Genomic DNA, 18,487 nt, shown 5'->3' on the forward strand with positions numbered 1-18,487 from the left:
GCTTGGATATGGCGATATCTTAGGAAAAATGCAACCGAATTACTCAGATTTTATTTTAAAAAATTAAGCTGTTACATTTTTTTTACAGTTCATTTTTAAATAAAACCATGCTATTAGGTACATGTCATGGCAGGAGAGTAGGAAATCAGTCACATAGAATATGTACATGGTATACACCAAAGTGCTTTAATGCATAACAAGTTCTTTTTAACCGTTTATATATCTGATAAGACATAATCCCATAGCCAGTTCCCATTCCTCTGCACCCCAAGAATAATACAGTGGATAAGATTCATTTAAGTCTACATCTCAAACTTAACCCTTCAGAGAAGCAGTAAAAATGCAGATTGCATGTGATTTGCAAAATTTACAATTATCTGTGTGAAATGACTGACACTGATCCATTTATACAGCTGGGTATTATGGTAAAACAACTCTGGCTAAGTGACACTCTACACCCAGCCCCCCCCTTCGTCCCCCCAGCCTGTGTCCTCTATGACATCATAATGCAACCTCTATTCCAGGAAGGGACTCGTGCCTTAGAGATGCCACCGGCTCCCTATTTTAAACCCCAAAGCCCAGGTTCTATTAACCCCCAGATGCTGCAGGGTAGCCTTTGGCCAAGGCCCAAACGGTGTGCAAGGTTTTAATTTCATGTTGGAGTGGGAGGGGAACAATTATTTCCTAATAATTATTCCAGTTCTCCTGGATCTGTTGGCCACAAAGTCACTGACAGAAGTACGGCATGTTACATTTTGGAGTCTACTTAATAGACAAGATGATCCAATAGGGCTGACAGACAATAAACAACAATGGTTTAATGACATACCGTAGCACAGGTGCCATAAATCTATAGAGACCAATAAGCATTTTAGCCATAGTTAAAAGGTATTACTGCTCCTCAGCTGTAAAAGGATAGATAATATAAAAAGAAATGCATGGTCTCATTAATGGATTCAAGAGAAAAGGTTTGACCAAGTCAAAGCAGTGCAGGTATTTCACTGCGTACTATTTCTGTGTAAAATATAAAATAAGCTCCAACATGATTCCTGATTCAAAACTAAAGGAAAACCAGAGACTTTTATATGTATATAAAAACACTTTATATATATATATATATGGGTAAAAATTCAGGTGCCGACTAGCTGAGGTCAAACTGTAAGCAGCTTGTTTCCAGCTGCAAACTCGTGCCGTCAGTCTGAAGGAGGTGCTGTTAGGAATTCTTACCATGAGATTGGTCACCTCCCCTTCCTCATTCATCCCAATAAGACCATGTGTTTGTAAGATGGATGGTCACATTGATGCAGACGATATACAACTTCTAACGAGAGTGCACCTGATTAATTAAGAGTGCTATACTGCAACCCACATCACTCAGTGGGGGAAAAGAAGCATAAATGTAAGGTTCAAGACACTGGTCCACTGGCATCTGAGCTGACTTTACAGAGAAGGTGTCACACCGATGGGACTGTACAGATTAACGATACGGCGGCTTTGCATATTACAGGGCAGGGAAGTTCACACAAAACTCACCAAAGCTGCTGAAGACAGTTGACCCCCTCACCCCCCCTTCTCAGTGTAGTTAAGAGCCGATATACTGCTCTGTCCTGAAGGAAGAGACCCGGGCAAGTCAGCTCGCCTTTCGGCACGTTGCTGCACCTCACCAGTCCGTGCTGCAGAGTACGGCACACAGATTAGTGCCACAGTCACGCATCCTTACCGCTCGGCTTTAGACGCAACCGGGGGTTAGGATTAAGAGAGTCTGCGTGTTCCTCCTCTGCACCGAATGTTCTCAATCCTGCAGCCCACCCCCCCGACCAACCCTGCGGTTCAAAAACAGTCTGTGCTGTGGGCAGGCCCTTATCTGCGTGGGCCATCATAGCCCGGAAATCGTAGTGGAGACAGAAAGCGGCCTGCAAGCCCATGTGGGAATGAAGAGCATCGGGAAAATACTGTGGAAAAAGCTGCACAGGTTTAAATGCACATACGGGTGTGTTGTACGCACTGCGAATAGGTGTTTCATCTTTCAAGCTGAACCTGTACTGGATCTGATCTGGGGCCACTTTGCTGAATACATGGATGTCACGCACATCCAACATGGACTTCCTGATTGGCCAGCTGCAGACCCTAACCAGACCAAGGAGTCGGGAGGGTGAGACGTGAGGTTTATCCCTCAGGGACAGTAATGGAAAACAGGAGGATGGAATTTGCATCTTCATTGTGAGATCAAAAAAAAAAAAAAAAAAACCATGAAAAAGTGGATGATTTGAAAAGTACGGAAAGGCAGGTTGTCCAAGACCAGCTCCAGAAACCAGCTGTCCTTGTTCCAGTTTGAGGTCCTGCTGACGTCATGTGGTCCTTCTCTCTGGGGGGTGGGGGGCAGGGCACAGAAGCAGTCACGTCCAGCGGCATCGCTTCCTCTGGCAGGCCTCCGGGTCCGAAGAGAAGCCGTCCGAGTCACTCCCCGAGGAGGCACAGGAGGCCGAGGGGGTTGGGGAGTCAGCCGAGCGCTCGGGGCTGTCCGCCGCGCCGTCGTTGAGGCTCAGCACCCAGCCCAACTTGTTGTGCAGCAGGTGCCGCAGGCCCGGAGGCAGGGGCAGTACGCTCAGCGTGTCTGCGCAGTCAGGCAGCAGCTGGCGCAGCCGAGCGCAGCACAGGTACTGCAGGGAGGTGGGGGCGAAGCAGGAGCGGATCACCTTCATGCTGCTCTTGGCTGCCGTCGAGCAAACCATCGGGTAGAACTTCTTATTCTGGAGCCGGGTGGCAGCCACGCCTGCAGGGGAAGGGTCAGGGGGTGGGGAGGTGGGGCCAGTGGCCAGGAAGGAGGGGCCAGGGGGTGGGGAGGTGGGATGCACTCAGCAATATTTATAAATGATACCGGCATTGTGTAACAATGACCATTGTACATTTAGTGCTGTGCAGGTATAAGACTGCTGCACGCATGTAATGTGTCGATGTTTAAGAAACCATTAGATGGAAAAACCCAGAACAACACCACCTACAAGAAGCGCCCCCACCCACCCACCTACCTATGCACTTGCGGTTCTTGAAGAAGGTAAGCGTGCCATGCCAGGTGTCCAGATGCACACCGATGATGGAGCCTTGGCCGAATCGTGACGAGAAGTTCATCTTGTCGCCTTTGTGGTGCAGCAGACCTGAAGGCGGTGATGGCATGTTAACAATAGGGAAGGACACGCCCACCCCAACAATACCCTGGAGCTCCCCAGATCTCACCTGTGTAGGACAGACCCCAGCTGTCCTCGTCCTTCCCCAGAAGGCTGCAGAAGGTGTGCCTGTACTTGTCCAGGTTCACATCTGAGGTCCCGATGCCTACCATCTACCAGAAGCATAGCCCCCATTAATGTGGGGATGGGGGGGAGGGGCATAATCACGGCTAGAAAGCCGAGGCACCCACCATGTCGGTGCCGTACACCGGGGAGGTCATCTTGATCTCCCAGAAGTGCTGCCCGTCAGCCAGCTCCTTGGTGCCCCGGATGGCCGCCGTGCCACAGCTGTACTCCATGTGGAAGTTCACCACGCGGTTGTCGCAGCTCAACAGCGTCGCCGTCGACTTGCTGCTGTCGTCCCACACCCAGTCGAAGTCTGGGCACAGAACACAGCACCACCGTCACGGCCGGGAACCCAGCTGGGTGGGACGGCGCTATCCACCATACCGAGCCCTCGTTGCTGCCCCTTCCCGGCCAAATTCCCACTCCTCAGTCACGCCTTACCGGACCTAATAATATCTGTCAGAGAAACAGCTCATTTGCCTTCTGGGAACAAACGAAGACCACAAACAAACATCTTAACAAAGGTTGCATTAACTAGCGCGTTAAAAATGGCAGCAGGGTCTCCTCATGTAAGAAAAACAGAATTTCGTCCATTTGTTTTTGCTCCTTCGTTCTTTCCGTCTCATGACCAAAACATGACGCTCGTCCATTATCTCAATGTCACCCGGCAGAGCAGCTAATGTCAAGGCAGGCCGCCTTCCTAAAATAGCCTCGGGGACACTGAAACACCGTGACTCCTTATCGGCACGTCCCCACACAGGGTACCCCAGATACTCACACTGGTCGTCCTCGCCGCAGTGGCAGTCATTGGAGCGGCGGAAGCTCCGCAGGCGGGAGGCGCAGCTGGGCTCTGCCTGGGACTCGCAGCTGCAGTAGGACTCGCCTGTCACAGGTACTGCGCTGGGGACAGCTGGGGCGCTGCCCGAGAACTCCGGCTCCGAATCCGAGTCGCTGTACTGGTGGACACAGAAGGGGCACCGACTGGGTCTGGCGTCCACAGACATGTTTCGGTGTCAGGGCCAAGAAGCAGAGGCACGTGCTACACAGCCGGCTGGTACTACTTTGCAGGGTAAGACCTGAACACAGCACACTGCTAGCTGATCGCCCCTCTCTCAAAATCACTCCTGACTCAAGAGGCACCAAAAACAGTCCTTTCCCGACTTGTTTTTCCAGTCTGATAACCAGCCCTCGCCATGGGGACAGCCCCTTTCCCCAGCAGGCTGGGCTTGACTTGTCACCAGCAATCTCAGCCACTCAATAAAACACACGCATGCACACACACTAGCGTCTCCTATTGGGAAGCCAAGTGTACAGAATGTGGCGTCCAGCTTCTAAAAACAGCGCACTGCCAAAAATACAACCACACGTCGGAGCAGATCGAGTAACGGGACCGCTCCGTCCACGGCCGGGCAGCAGCGTCCTGTGGGAGAGCCCCCGTCAAATTGCCTCCGTGCCCCCGACCCAAGCAGAGACCCGTCGGGGAAACAGCACAGCGTGACATCCGACAAACAAGCTTCTCCACTTCTGACCTCCCTCGATATATAAAAACCTGATTGTGAGAGCGGGGAATTCCACAAACCCATTTATTCTGCTCAGATGCTCTACAGGACCTGCCTCAGATGCAGAACCTAGGCAACCAAACAAACGCTCTAGGCTTCTATGACCAGCAAACAATAAGGACTTGGACTTACTGTTTATGTCTGTGCAACTAGCAGATAATGTCTAGTGGCTGGAATTACAGAACCATAGTGAGCTCTTGCATAACCAAGATACTATTGGGGGGGGCACCAGTCAGGAATGTCTTTGAGAAATCTAGTGCCCTTCTGCACGTGGGAGGTTCTTTTTAAATCAATGATAGAAAGGTCACTGGGATCACGCTTGGTTGCTTGGGAGATCTTTGGGAGATCCACCACACCCCACTCTGCCTTACCCCTCAAATATAATTCCAGTACCATTCACAGCGACCCAGTTCTCCTATCTTCGGTGTTGTTTTTCTGATGAGCACATCGATCATGTGATCACTGAAGGCCCCAGGCAGTTTGAGCCTTACACCCAGGCGCAGGGACCATGCCCCCCCCCCCCCCCCCGAGATAACCAAAAAGAAAAGAAAAAAATGCAGCGAACTTGTAGTGGCTCGCCATGACGGTGTGCCGGATGACTCTGCAGCGCCGGTCTCACCTGCAGCCGCTCGTAGCTCCAGTCCTCGCCCTCGGAGGCCAGCACCATCGCCCTGGCGTCCACGTCTCTCCAGATGCCGCTCCACACGTACCGCCACGCTCGGCCGCTCCTGTTTCGCCTCGACATGGCAGGTAGAGCTCACCGCCTAGAAGGAGACACGGCAGGAGCATGGTGGGCAGAGGAACACATCCGGCCAGGAGCCCACGCCACCGGAGGAGTGCACTCTAATCCAGGCACGCATCCTGCACGCCCAGCTCTACACAACAAAGCATTACCTAAGCTCAAGGTTGACTGTATGTGGACACCACCCTAAATCTACGGAACACGCTGGAAGCGAAGGACCTCGGGGTGAACCGTGTGCGAGCATCACTCTACAGCGCCATCTACCCCCTCGCCGCCAGCCTCACTCTTCTGTATTTATAGCTGCAGACAAACTGAGCCGCATGGCTGGGACCTACTTACGGCCTCCCGGTCCATACATGCAGTCAGCAGAGGCTCACACACCCATCTGGACTCACCTGCAATTTTGCCCGAATTTCTGCCTAAGCTGCCTTTCATCAGATCCTTTCTTTGACCATCGCTTCCCATCTCACTGTGTAATTCTCGCGATAGAGGGCAGCCCACACGTCAGAGCCTCAGTCTGAGCTCCAAAATAGTAAAGCGGGCAGAGGTAACCTCAAGCTCTCTTTTTCTACTGCAGTTACTAAATGACACTTAAAATATAGGTTTTTACCTTTTATTGAATGCTATAGCTCCTCAAAATTAGTGGAGTGTGAAAATGATGTTACTAGTCTGAGGTAACTACACACCTGTTGGAAAAAGCAAATATCACAACCGACTTTCATGTGGCTCCTGTTGCTGAAACACTGGTATATTATTTGGAATAAGTGTTCTTGAGTCAGAGGTGTAATTAAAGCAGGTGTGGAGCAGTATCATGCACTGACATGTCTGTGTGTGACTAGGGCAGCGTAAACCTGCTCGCCGAGGGTAAAGGTGTTATTCTGCTCTGCTAGGGTATATAAATATACCAATATAGTAGCGGGCGACTTGGATCTACTCCGCATAAACAGCACGCTGCAATCACACAAGTGTAATCCAGTGCATCTGGACCTCAATGAAATCTACGCAAAATTTCCCCGTAACGCCCCACACGCATTTACGCAAGAAATCAATCCAGTCATACCTGTACGCCAACATGACTGCTAGCTGTTTTCAAATGTCAATGGGATCTCTTTTATTATTAATGACAATAGGCTTGACGAACGAAATAGTAAATCTCACCATTACCATCTCCTAAAGACGCCACGCAAAAGTGACCCCAGACTATAAGTTAATGCATGGATACGTGCATGATGGACCCCAGGAAATCCGTGCCCCCGAAATAGGGGCTGGAAGCCGGACACTATGTCTTACAAGGGAAAAGCTCTGGTATCGGCTTGCGGAGCGAAATAGCGGCCAATGTGAGCGGCGCCCAAGCTAAAAGGGCTAAAACTGGACGGCCTTCGTTAATTTTTTCTATTTTTCCTTTTTTTGCACCGATGCAATTCATTGTGCACAAAACAGGCCTGCTGCGATACACGGCAAAGCAGCCTGCCCTCCTCGTTTTTTTTAACATAGCCACAGCAGATCGGGCCAACTTAAAAACCATAGGCGTGTCTCGGACACATCGCGGTGCAAAAGCATGCGGACGTTTCCTTTATCTATGTGCAGAGCAATGGAAGGCGGCGCATATACCAACCTGCAACTGCTGCCTGCTATGACTTAGCCTCGATCGCATGCAACCCTCCAAGCAGCACTACCACCAGCAGCTACCTGTAAATAACAGCAGCTCGGTCGTCCTCCACTCGGGCGGCGATGCTCCCCCGCCCCGCAGGCCCGGTTCAAACGGCTCCTTACGGGTTTGTTCCGAGAGACCCGTTTGACATGCCGACGGCGCACACCGCCACACACCCGCTGACCTACTTTCCCGACAGACGTAAACAATACACCTCCATGCACCGCCAGCGATCCGGCGCCGATTGGGCCGCCACCGCCGCCTTTAAAAGGGTGGAGTTTGTGCTTCACTCGCAAACAGCCGTTTTTAGAGAAATCCGCATGTCCTTCTCCCGATGTACAGCCCTCAGTGGCTACTGGCTTGTGAATAAATAATAGGAAATGGCATCTGGCAGCACTGACTGCTTGGCTGGCAGCTAAATGACGACGCTGCACCTCCAGTCCATGCGGCTCTCCGCATCATCGATCCGCGATTTGCTGGTAATGAGCTGCCGGGTTACACGGAGCAAACTTGTTGAGCAGACGATGAAATATTAGATATAATACGTAATCCGACTAAAACGATGAATGCAGCATTTCATTGCTTTTAATCTAATTGGGAGCTACATTTATTTTGCATGGTGTATCATTAAAATTGAATCCACTGACTGTTGAAAACATTTTCCTACGGTCACAAGAGGCAGTTACTATAAAGACATGTTAAACATTGTTATTAAATTATTCGTGATTATACTGGTTGTATTAAACAACTGAGTCCTGCAGAATGTGATAACCAGAAGGGTTCATCGTGTCACTCAGACTAATCACAGTAAAACACGTCCGTCAGGGGAAAATAGGATTAGCTAGGCTTATACCACATTTCCTTATGTACATTGTCTTACTTGATCTTTGACACTGATTTTTCTAACTATATTAGAGCAGATTCAGCTTTATATATCAATGGCTATTTATCGTAATCTAGGACATTTCTGCAAACTTGCTCTACCTTATTTATGATGACCAAGAGTTCAGAGGGCTCTTCCTACTACTCTGACGTTTACTAATGGCGCAGTGTCTTGTGGTCACGTGATGTCATCGTCCCATGCATCACGTGACCCAGGAAGTAGGCGTGGTTACACCAGTAGTCACAGGTTGGGAAATAGGTTCGTGAATTGAGGGGCACGTGGATGGTTTAACCGGAAAAAAAATAGATCGTTAATATGGATCACAGTGGTGGTATGTCACTAACTCAATTCCATTAGATCCCCAAGTGCAGTCCTGAAAAATGACGATAACAAAGCGTTGTTTCTGCAAATGTAGAGGGGGCAGTAGCAGGTAGCAAGTTGCGCGAAATTCACAACCGTGAAACGCATTCCGTACGCTGTTGCAGTTGTATTAAGAGAATGAAATTTGATTGCCAACTAGTTTTATTTTTTAAAGACAATATAAAGATTTACGTTTATTTTTCTGGCGATTCAAGATGAAGTATACCAAAAGTTTACGTCGTGTCGTTTCGATAGTGGGGAAATGTAGTTCCAAGTAAGGTTACGGCTATGGCAAAGAAGCAGGCTAAAACGCTGTTTGTGTCATCGGTTTGTGTGAACTAAGTTTTAAAATTACGGTTGTAAACACACCATAAATACTCCAAGAAACTCAACCATAACGTGTGATATTTCTTGCTAATAATTAGGTTGCTTTTGTTTATTTCGATGTGCAAATTGAGTGATTATGTTAGAGTTCTGAAAGAACACTAGTTTCATATTCACCACATATATAAACACTTTAACTGCCATATAAATGGTTGGTGTGTGTTTTCTATCCTGAACAGAAAGTTTTTTTTCCTTGCAACGTAACCCTGGAATCCGAGCTACTTTTTGAAATTGGTTACTTCTCGTAAACGTTGCTCATTGTTTTAACGATCTTAGACGGACTGATATCTTACTTAAGTCCCTTAACTAATGCAGAATTTTGCTCTGCATCTGCGTCTGTCTGCAGCCCAGTTACAGAGCAGTTATCTGGGTTTACGTGTCCGTCTTACAGCATCATTAATTAGCATGATATTCAAAACTAGAATCAGATACAGGTTTCCAAATGCATATACCTGCATTTATGGGATGAGGGAACAGTTAACTCAGCTGTATTTCTCATTTGTATTGTTATTCGCTTATGTCATGTACTGATGTTTGCAATCCGTCTCTACCTATCTTTAGAGAAGGGGAACTTATCGCAGGTTCAGCATGTGGTGTTGGTGCTGTCGGGGAAAGGTGGGGTGGGCAAAAGCACCCTGACCACAGAGCTTGCCTTAGCACTCCGACATGCAGGCAAAAGGGTGAGACTTCAATTGTAAATGTATTTTCTCTGGATGATAATTCTTACAAGTACAAATTATTACATTTGTTCGGTTAACATTAGTGATGAAATCAGAGTACCTTCCACGGACTAAATTGGTATCATTTTACTTTCTACTCTGGGCTCTTGTCTAAGTGACTGCTGCCGTATGTGGGTTTGTGACTGTGCTGCATTTCGCATGGTCCATATCTGCCCGGCAGGTTGGTATCCTGGACGTGGACCTGTGTGGCCCCAGTATTCCCCGGATGCTTGGCGCTGACCAACAGGCGGTGCACCAGTGCGATGCGGGCTGGGTGCCCGTCTACACAGATGCCCAGAAAAGCCTGGCCCTCATGTCCATCGGCTTCCTGCTGGAGAGTCCCGACGAGGCCGTGGTGTGGAGAGGCCCCAAAAAAACAGGTAACTGTCACTGGCATGAAACCAACCATATATCATTAGCTGATGTATATATCAGAAATGAAATAATTTTGTAACATTAAATGCTGTTGTAAATGGTTGACAAATAGAAATGTAACTTGTACGTCCTGGGAAATGTTACTGACGATTAAACATTGAAGGGATGGCTGTGTAAGTATTATTTATATAAAAAAATGTACATTTTGTTTTGAGTGACCTGACAACTAGAGAAATCAGTTTCGCTTTCGGTTTGCATTGTTAATGGATTATTATGCTAACTATTTATACATAATCTAGTAGCATCCCTTAAGTCCGTCAGCTTCAGTTCGGGCCTTTTACATTTGTTGATTATAAATGAATCAGTAGTTCTCGTAGTTTAATTTTTTTTTAAACCCAAGCGTTGATTGGATTCTAATTTGGTTTTCTTGTTAATTTTTTTTTGTCCATGCAATCAACGTTACCTTTGAGTGGCACAGCCTTGATTGGGCAGTTTGTGTCAGACGTGGCCTGGGGTGAGCTAGATTTCCTCCTCGTGGATACGCCACCTGGCACCTCCGATGAGCACCTCGCAGTGGTGGAGAACCTGCGTAAACACAAGGTGGACGGGGCCATCCTGGTCACTACTCCGCAGGTGCATCTCTCGAAAGGGGACCAGGGCTAAAGGTGTCTGAACTATGCCATCAGTCTCTTTTTGTATGTGAAATATGGCTGTCGGGGATATGGTCATAATATTAGTCATTGTTATTCATATGTTTCTGCATTTGGCTCTCTGATCTTTAAAAAGTAGTGGAACTTGTGCTTTTGTTAAACGCGTATCCCGTGTTCGGCCAATGAGGTCATGTTATGTCTGTCAGGCCGTATCTACAGGTGACGTCAGACGGGAGATCACATTCTGTAAGAAGATAGGCCTGCGTATTCTGGGCATCGTGGAGAACATGAGTGGCTTTGTGTGCCCGCATTGTTCAGTAAGTACATCGGTGCCAACAGTGAGCACAGAGGAGCTTTTACCGTCATTCTTCAATGTTAAGAACACATCTACAAGTAATGCAGAAAATATTTACAGTGCATATTTTGCTTGGGTGGTATCTAATTTTTTATACAGTCCAGAGAATATACTATGGTGTATATGGTATTTTGATGGTATTTTCAAAAGCATAGCTATTCTGATGTTATCTTAGCGGTAAAATTTGCTGAGTGGTATATGGTATATATGGTATATACACTCACCACTTCATTAGGTACACCTTGCTAGTACCGGGTTGGACCCCCTTTTGCTTTCAGAACTGCCTTAATCCTTCGTGGCATAGATTCAACAAGGTACTGGAAACATTCCTCAGAGATATTGGTCCATATTGACATGATAGCATCACGCAGTTGCTGCAGATTTGTCGGCTGCACATCCATGATGCAAATCTCCCATTCCACCACATCCCAAAGGTGCTCTATTGGATTGAGATCTGGTGACTGTGGAGGCCATTTGAGTACAGTGAATTCATTGTCATGTTCAAGCAACCAGTCTGAGATGATTCGAGCTTTATGACATAGTGTATTATCCTGCTGGAAGTAGCCATCAGGAGATTGGTACACTGTGGTCATGAAGGGATAGACATGGTCAGCAACAATACTCAGGTAGGCTGTGGCGTTGCAACGATGATCAATTACTACTAAGGGGCCCAAAGTGTGCCAAGAAAATGTCCCCCACACCATTACACCACCACCAGCCTGAACCGTTGATACAAGGCAGGATGGATCCATGCTTTCATGTTGTTGACGCCAAATTCTGACCCTACCATCCGAATGTCGCAGCAGAAATCGGGACTCATCAGACCAGGCAACATTTTTCCAATCTTCTATTGTCCAATTTCAGTGAGCCTGTGCGAATTGTAGCTTCAGTTTCCTGTTCTTTGCTGACAGGAGTGGCACCCGGTGTGGTCTTCTGCTGCTGTAGCCCATCTGCCTCAAGGTTCGACGTGTTGTGCGTTCGGAGATGCTCTTCTGCATACCTTGGTTGTAACGAGTGGTTATTTGAGTTACTGTTGCCTTTCTATCAGCTCGAACCACTCCGGCCATTCTCCTCTGACCTCTGGCATCAACAAGGCATTTTCGCCCACAGAACTGCCGCTCACTGGATGTTTTCCCTTTTTCGAACCATTCTCTGTAAACCCTAGAGATGGTTGTGCGTGACAATCCCAGAAGATCAGCGGTTTCTGCAATATTTAGACCAGCCCGTCTGGCACCAACAACCATGCCACGTTCAAAATCACTTAAATCACCTTTCTTCCCCATTCTGAAGCTCGGTTTGAACTGCAGCGGTTCGTCTTGACCATGTCAACATGCCTAAATGCATTGAGTTGCCACCATGTGATTGGCTGATCAGTAATTTGCGTCAACGAGCAGTTGGGCAGGTGTGCCTAATAAAGTGGCTGGTGAGTGTATGAATGGTATATTTGGTATATGTGAATGGAATATTTGCCCCACAGCAAATTTGCCCTGCCCCGACACTCGACCAAATTCGTCACCAAGATTTCAAAACGCTGCCTTATAACCAAAATAATGTGGTGTACCATTATGGATGTCCTGATCCACTTTTTCGGTACCCCATTCTGATCCATTTGATATTTTTGACTGCTGATTCCAAGTCCCTACCCAATCTTTTAATAAATATTGCAATATACACATGCATACAGACAGCGTCGGTGCATTCTCAGTCTGACTCAGCCTCCCAGATTTGCAGTATCCTTCCTTATGATGTCTTGTCTAATTGAAAAGTTGACTTTCTTTCAGGAATGCAGCAATATATTCTCAAAAGGTGGTGGGGAAGAGTTGGCAAAGTTGACTGGATCACCATTTTTAGGTAACTCAATATTTTCACAATATTTTCATGAGTAAACTGCCTCCAGAACCAGTGCCATGTGTGGAGGTGAGCCCAACTATATCTAGACAGTATCTCTCTACCTCTTGCACCAGCTCAGGCTCCTTTCCCACCGGTGAGGTAACATTCGATGTCCCTGAAGCCAGTTTAAGTAGCTGGGGATTAGTCTGCCAAGACCTCCGCCTTCAACTGCTGCCCGATCCACAATGCACTGGACCATTGTAGCTCCTCCTGTAGGTGGTAGGCCTACAGGAGAGCAGTCCCACGTGGCTCATTTGGGCTTTGCCCTTCCAGTCCAACCACCATGTGCCTGCTGAGGAGCTCCCTGCTTTCACGGTTGCAGGCGAGGGTTCCTTGGTTTTGTATTCCATAAGGGTTATTAGAATGGCCCTCAGTCTGGCCCCCTTGCCTAGATCTTATTTGCCATGCTATGTATGTACACGCATTCAGAAGAACAGAATGTGAGTAAATGTATGTAAGTATTTGTAAGACCAAATTCGTTTTCATTTGAACCCACAGGTAAGGTGATATTACACCACAGGTTTCAGTAGTGATAACACAAAAAGTGTGTTGTTAACATATCATTGTGTATGGTGAGATGACATAGTCTGTGCACGACATCCACATGATGCATGACTTATTCACATGTGAGTAACACAGCATCTCGTAAGTTCATCTGTGTATGCAAAATAAGGAAATTGGTTAACTGGTAATGAGGGAAAATATGACTTATAATGTATGATATGGGGGGGCGGCGTGGTGGTGCAGTGGTTAGCACTGTCGCCTCACACCTCTGGGACCCGGGTTCGAGTCTCCGCCTGGGTCACATGTGTGCGGAGTTTGCATGTTCTCCCCGTGTCGTCGTGGGGTTTCCTCCGGGTACTCCGGTTTCCCCCCACAGTCCAAAAACATGCTGAGGCTAATTGGAGTTGCTGAATTGCCCGTAGGTGTGCATGTGTGAGTGAATGGTGTGTGAGTGTGCCCTGCGATGGGCTGGCCCCCCATCCTGGGTTGTTCCCTGCCTCGTGCCCATTGATTCCGGGATAGGCTCCGGACCCCCCGCGACCCAGTAGGATAAGCGGTTTGGAAAATGGATGGATGGATGTATGATATGGCTTTCACCAAAGCATCAGACTAATTTTTGTTATGTTTTCTGAATTATAATAAGAATGATTATTCTTTATTAAATATTAATTATATTTATGTATTTCTCACTTGCTGTAATGGTGTGTGTTGGCATTTTTTGTTTCACAGAGTGCTGATGATTTTTTCAGCAGTACAACCATAGCGCCACCTGCTGGTGTGGCATGCATCTGCCTACATTGTTACATCATGCCACTTAGCAGTCTGATAGACTTGTGTTATTCAGTTAATGTTATTCTTTGGGAGCTTGTGTACAGTACTGAATGGTGTGCTTCCTCTGGCAGGTTGTGTGCCCCTGGACCCCCAACTCAGCGCTAGCATAGAAGAAGGCAAGGACTTCATCCAGGCGTTTCCAGAGAGCTCCACTTTCAGCTCCATCAACCGCATCGCACAGGCTGTGATGACCAGCACAGAGGCTGTTTGAGGGGGATGCGGGGGGGGGGGCAGTGTGGGACACTGCTGCTTTCTGTACTTTGTGTAGCTTTTGTTTTTCAAAATGACTGATATAAACTTACTTATTACCGACTAAATAAATTCATGGATATTACTCGTTATCTAGTACATATTTTTGTACTTGATGTATAGTTGAGTAAACTTGTATCTCAAGATTTTTTTTTTTGTTTGTAATTTTCACATGCATGTGTGTGTATCCAGTGATGCATTGGCATCCCCCATTCCCTGATCCGTGTTGTCAGGGATGGGGTCCAGATCCCTGCCTGCAAGGCTGGACAGGATTAACGACTGGGACACGGATGGATGGATGATGGGTGGATGAAAGTTAAAATTATTGGCCACTGTGTTTGGAGGATATGTGTATTTTTAAAGATAAGTCAGATTAAAGAGCATTGACTAGTCTGAGAAGGTTGATGCATGTAGGCGCTGGATTAGCATATAGACTTTGGGTTCAATGTCGTACATCCATTTTGTAGGTCAGTTGCTTCAGGATCTTCTAATTTATATATATTTTTTCTCCAAGACTGGAAATCAATGAGTATATATTTTTATTTGCCTGTGGCGTTTAAAAGAAGCTTATCCCTTCTGCTTTTAGGGATGTAACCCTGTCCTTGTGAACAAGCATTTAAACGTACAGTGCTGTGAAAAAGTATTTGCCCTATGTTTTCTTAACTTTTTTCTTCTCTATAATTATGTCTGATCTCCAACCAAATATATATGTGTAATTCAAAGGACAGCCTGAGTAAACAGCACAGTTTTTAGATGATCATTTGATTTATTGACGGAAAATGAATCCATCAACACCTGTATCACCTATGTGATAAAGTAATTGTAATAAGTATTGTTTTAATTCAACCACATTGGAGAATTTTCAGCTATGAACTACACATTTAAGAACCTGCCACAACATCTCACTCCAAGTCATGACATTCGTTACGCAACTCCAAACCCTTTTTCTTCAGTCATTAAGATGTGCATTTGCTCTTCTGCTTTGGATCGTTACCCTGCCGCATAACCCAATTGCGCTTGAGATAACAGACTGATGATGTTCTAGTAGACAGCTGAACTTATGTGTCTCTCAATTATGGCATCTCCCAGGCCCTGAAGCAGCAAAGCACCCCCCCCCCACCATCACAGTGCCTCCACCGTGCCTGACTGTGGGAATGATGTTCCTTGTGTGCTAAGCTGTGTCAGGAACCACATCTTCCTAAAAGCTCCACTTCTGACATCAGTCCACAGAACATTCACCCGAAAGTGTTGGCGGGTTACATGGTGTTCTTTGGCAAACGTTACATGAACCTTCATGTTCCTCTGGTTGTTTTTGCCTTGTAACTTTCCCATGGACACCATTTTTTCTCCTGTACCTTTCTAATTATGGAATCATGAATGCAGACATTAACTGCCATGAGAGAGGCCTGCAGCTCCTTAGATGTTTATCTGGGGTCTGCTGCAGCTTCCCTGATGAGTTCTCTATTCGCTCTGAGTAATTCTGCTAGGCCGGCCACTCCTGGGCAGATGTACCACCGTTCCAAGTATTTTCCATTTGGAGATAATGGCTCTTCGGCTGCTTTGCTGGAGTCCAAGTGTTTTAGAGAGTGCCTTGTACCCCCTTCCTGACATATTTCAATAAATTTCTGTCTCAGGCCTTCAGGAACTTCATCAGATCTAGGCATGGTGTGCTGTTTCTAGAGACCCCTTATCCACATTGCTGAAATGGTTCTATTTCAGTAATGTCTAGATTCAACAGGGCTGGCAGCAAATCAGGCTTGGGTGTGTTAAGTTTAACTTAACCCATAATCATTTAGATTTGGTTCATTGGTTGAGTGACTAAGGGGGCAATTATTTTGTCACGTGGGTGATATGGCTGTTGGTAAATATTTTTTCCTTCAATGAATCAAATGATCTTTTAAAAACGGTTGTGTTTAGTCAGGTTTACTTAATTTGTTCCGAAACAAGTGGTGCAGGAAAAAATGGAGGGAATCAAGTAGGGCGTAAATACACTCTGTGCAGAATTATTAGGAGAGTACTGTTCCTAGAGATCATTTTTAGCAATAACAGACTATTGGCTGTTGTATACAGTTCACTTTACCATACCAAATATCCTGTATAAGCGCAATGACCAGACCATGAGCCTGTTGTCCATTTAACCAGTCTAGTTTTTGATTTCATCCTGTCGTATATTAACTGAGGCAGGTAGGACTGCCTTCCAGATGCTGCTCTGAGAAGTGTACTGCTTGCCATCTTGATAAATCTCAAACTTTACTAAGGCCCAGTAGTTATTAATGGGGGGTGAGTCAGGTGATGAAGGGGGCTTGGTGATAATTCAGTCACCTTACAAGCCTTTCTTGGCCAATCTGTGGAATACTTTGATGCTTGGAAAGCAGTATTGTCCTGCGTGAATATCATGGGAAGTGGCACTGTCCTGCGTGAATATCATGGGAAGTGGCACTGTCCTGCGTGAATATCAAGGGAAGTGGCACTGTCCTGCGTGAATATCAAGGGAAGTGGCACTGTCCTGCGTGAATATCAAGGGAAGTGGCACTGTCCTGCGTGAATATCATGGGAAGGCGCACTGTGCTGCGTGAATATCATGGGAAGGCGCACTGTCCTGCGTGAATATCATGGGAAGTGGCACTGTCCTGCGTGAATATCATGGGAAGGGGCACTGTCCTACGTGAATATCAAGGGAAGTGGCACTGTCCTGCGTGAATATCAAGGGAAGTGGCACTGTCCTGCGTGAATATCATGGGAAGGGGCACTGTCCTGCCTGAATATCATGGGAAGGGGCACTGTCCTGCGTGAATATCAAGGGAAGTGGCACTGTCCTGCGTGAATATCATGGGAAGGGGCACTGTCCTGCATGAATATCATGGGAAGGCGCACTGTGCTGCGTGAATATCATGGGAAGGCGCACTGTGCTGCGTGAATATCATGGGAAGGCGCACTGTCCTGCCTGAATATCATGGGATGGGGCACTGTCCTGCATGAATATCATGGGAAGGCGCACTGTCCTGCGTGAATATCATGGGAAGGTGCACTGTCCTGCCTGAATATCATGGGATGGGGCACTGTCTTGCGTGAATATCATGAGAAGTGGCACTGTCCTGCGTGAATATCATGGGAAGTGGCACTGTGCTGCGTGAATATCATGGGAAGGCGCACTGTGCTGCGTGAATATCATGGGAAGGCGCACTGTGCTGCGTGAATATCATGGGAAGGCGCACTGTCCTGCCTGAATATCATGGGAAGGGGCACTGTCTTGCGTGAATATCATGGGAAGTGGTACTGTGCTGCGTGAATATCATGGGAAGGCGCACTGTGCTGCGTGAATATCATGGGAAGGCGCACTGTGCTGCGTGAATATCATGGGAAGGCGCACTGTGCTGCGTGAATATCATGGGAAGGCGCACTGTCCTGCGTGAATATCATGAGAAGTGGCACTGTCCTGCGTGAATATCATGGGAAGTGGCACTGTCCTGCGTGAAATTCATGGGAAGGCGCACTGCCCTGCGTGAATATCAAGGGAAGTGGCACTGTCCTGCCTGAATATCAAGGGAAGTGGCACTGTCCTGCGTGAATATCAAGGGAAGTGGCACTGTCCTGCGTGAATATCATGGGAAGGGGCACTGTCCTGTGTGAATATCATGGGAAGTGGCACTGTCCTGCGTGAATATCAAGGGAAGTGGCACTGTCCTGCCTGAATATCATGGGAAGGGGCATTGTCCTGCATGAATATCATGGGAAGTGGCACTGTCCTGTGTGAATATCATGGGAAGGTGCACTGTCCTGCCTGAATATCATGGGAAGGCGCACTGCCCTGCGTGAATATCATGGGAAATGGCACTGTCCTGCGTGAATATCATGGGAAATGGCACTGTCCTGCATGAATATCATGGGAAGTCGCACTGTCCTGCATGAACATCATAACCTTTTTGAAAACTGCTGACTTCCTGTCGTGTCAGTGTTTGAAGAAGGCATCTTCTAGAATTTGGTTTGATCTTGTTGTTACTTTGTATACTAATAGCAGGTTCATCACTGAAAACTGCAGTCCACA

General features: G+C 47.0%; 2 protein-coding genes across 8 annotated transcripts; one reads left to right on the top strand and one right to left on the bottom strand.

Moving 5' to 3' along the window:
* Positions 1 to 34: 34 nt before the first annotated feature.
* On the bottom strand, positions 35 to 8,294 carry LOC125741643 (SPRY domain-containing SOCS box protein 3-like). 4 transcript variants are annotated; one of them, XM_049012820.1, is made up of 7 exons: positions 8,227 to 8,294; positions 5,469 to 5,613; positions 4,069 to 4,246; positions 3,416 to 3,603; positions 3,235 to 3,337; positions 3,030 to 3,155; positions 35 to 2,773 (listed from the first exon to the last, which is right to left on the bottom strand). In XM_049012820.1, the coding sequence occupies exons 2-7, from the start codon at positions 5,592 to 5,594 to the stop codon at positions 2,397 to 2,399; spliced, it is 1,098 nt and encodes a 365-aa protein (XP_048868777.1). In that variant the 5' UTR covers positions 5,595 to 5,613; positions 8,227 to 8,294; the 3' UTR covers positions 35 to 2,396. The 4 variants fall into 4 exon arrangements, with proteins under 4 accessions (XP_048868777.1, XP_048868775.1, XP_048868774.1 ...); XM_049012818.1 differs by lacking the exon at positions 8,227 to 8,294 and adding an exon at positions 7,281 to 7,480; XM_049012817.1 differs by lacking the exon at positions 8,227 to 8,294 and adding an exon at positions 7,207 to 7,480.
* Positions 7,582 to 15,196, top strand: nubp2 (nucleotide binding protein 2 (MinD homolog, E. coli)). Of its 4 annotated transcripts, none has more exons than XM_049012824.1 (7): positions 7,582 to 7,721; positions 9,431 to 9,549; positions 9,770 to 9,968; positions 10,442 to 10,596; positions 10,820 to 10,930; positions 12,750 to 12,819; positions 14,265 to 15,196. In XM_049012824.1, the coding sequence occupies exons 3-7, from the start codon at positions 9,815 to 9,817 to the stop codon at positions 14,402 to 14,404; spliced, it is 630 nt and encodes a 209-aa protein (XP_048868781.1). In that variant the 5' UTR covers positions 7,582 to 7,721; positions 9,431 to 9,549; positions 9,770 to 9,814; the 3' UTR covers positions 14,405 to 15,196. The 4 variants fall into 4 exon arrangements, with proteins under 4 accessions (XP_048868781.1, XP_048868779.1, XP_048868780.1 ...); XM_049012821.1 differs by lacking the exon at positions 7,582 to 7,721 and adding an exon at positions 8,266 to 8,456; XM_049012822.1 differs by lacking the exon at positions 9,431 to 9,549 and having other exon boundaries at positions 7,584 to 7,721.
* The last annotated feature ends 3,291 nt before the right edge of the window (positions 15,197 to 18,487 follow it).

The sequence above is a fragment of the Brienomyrus brachyistius genome, chromosome 5, assembly GCF_023856365.1.
Source record: "Brienomyrus brachyistius isolate T26 chromosome 5, BBRACH_0.4, whole genome shotgun sequence".
Classification (NCBI taxonomy): domain Eukaryota; kingdom Metazoa; phylum Chordata; class Actinopteri; order Osteoglossiformes; family Mormyridae; genus Brienomyrus; species Brienomyrus brachyistius.

Bases quoted from the DNA above. Each gene is read 5' to 3' on its own strand.
- LOC125741643 (XM_049012820.1), bottom strand. From the start codon at position 5,594: ATGTCGAGGCGAAACAGGAGCGGCCGAGCGTGGCGGTACGTGTGGAGC. The intron at 3,338-3,415 runs GTGGGTGCCTCG...TGCTTCTGGTAG, and splicing joins CGGTGTACGGCACCGACATG to ATGGTAGGCATCGGGACCTC. The intron at 2,774-3,029 runs GTAGGTGGGTGG...CTTCCCCTGCAG, and splicing joins CAAGAACCGCAAGTGCATAG to GCGTGGCTGCCACCCGGCTC.
- nubp2 (XM_049012821.1), top strand. The intron at 9,969-10,441 runs GTAACTGTCACT...TGAGTGGCACAG, and splicing joins GAGAGGCCCCAAAAAAACAG to CCTTGATTGGGCAGTTTGTG. The intron at 10,597-10,819 runs GTGCATCTCTCG...TATGTCTGTCAG, and splicing joins TCCTGGTCACTACTCCGCAG to GCCGTATCTACAGGTGACGT.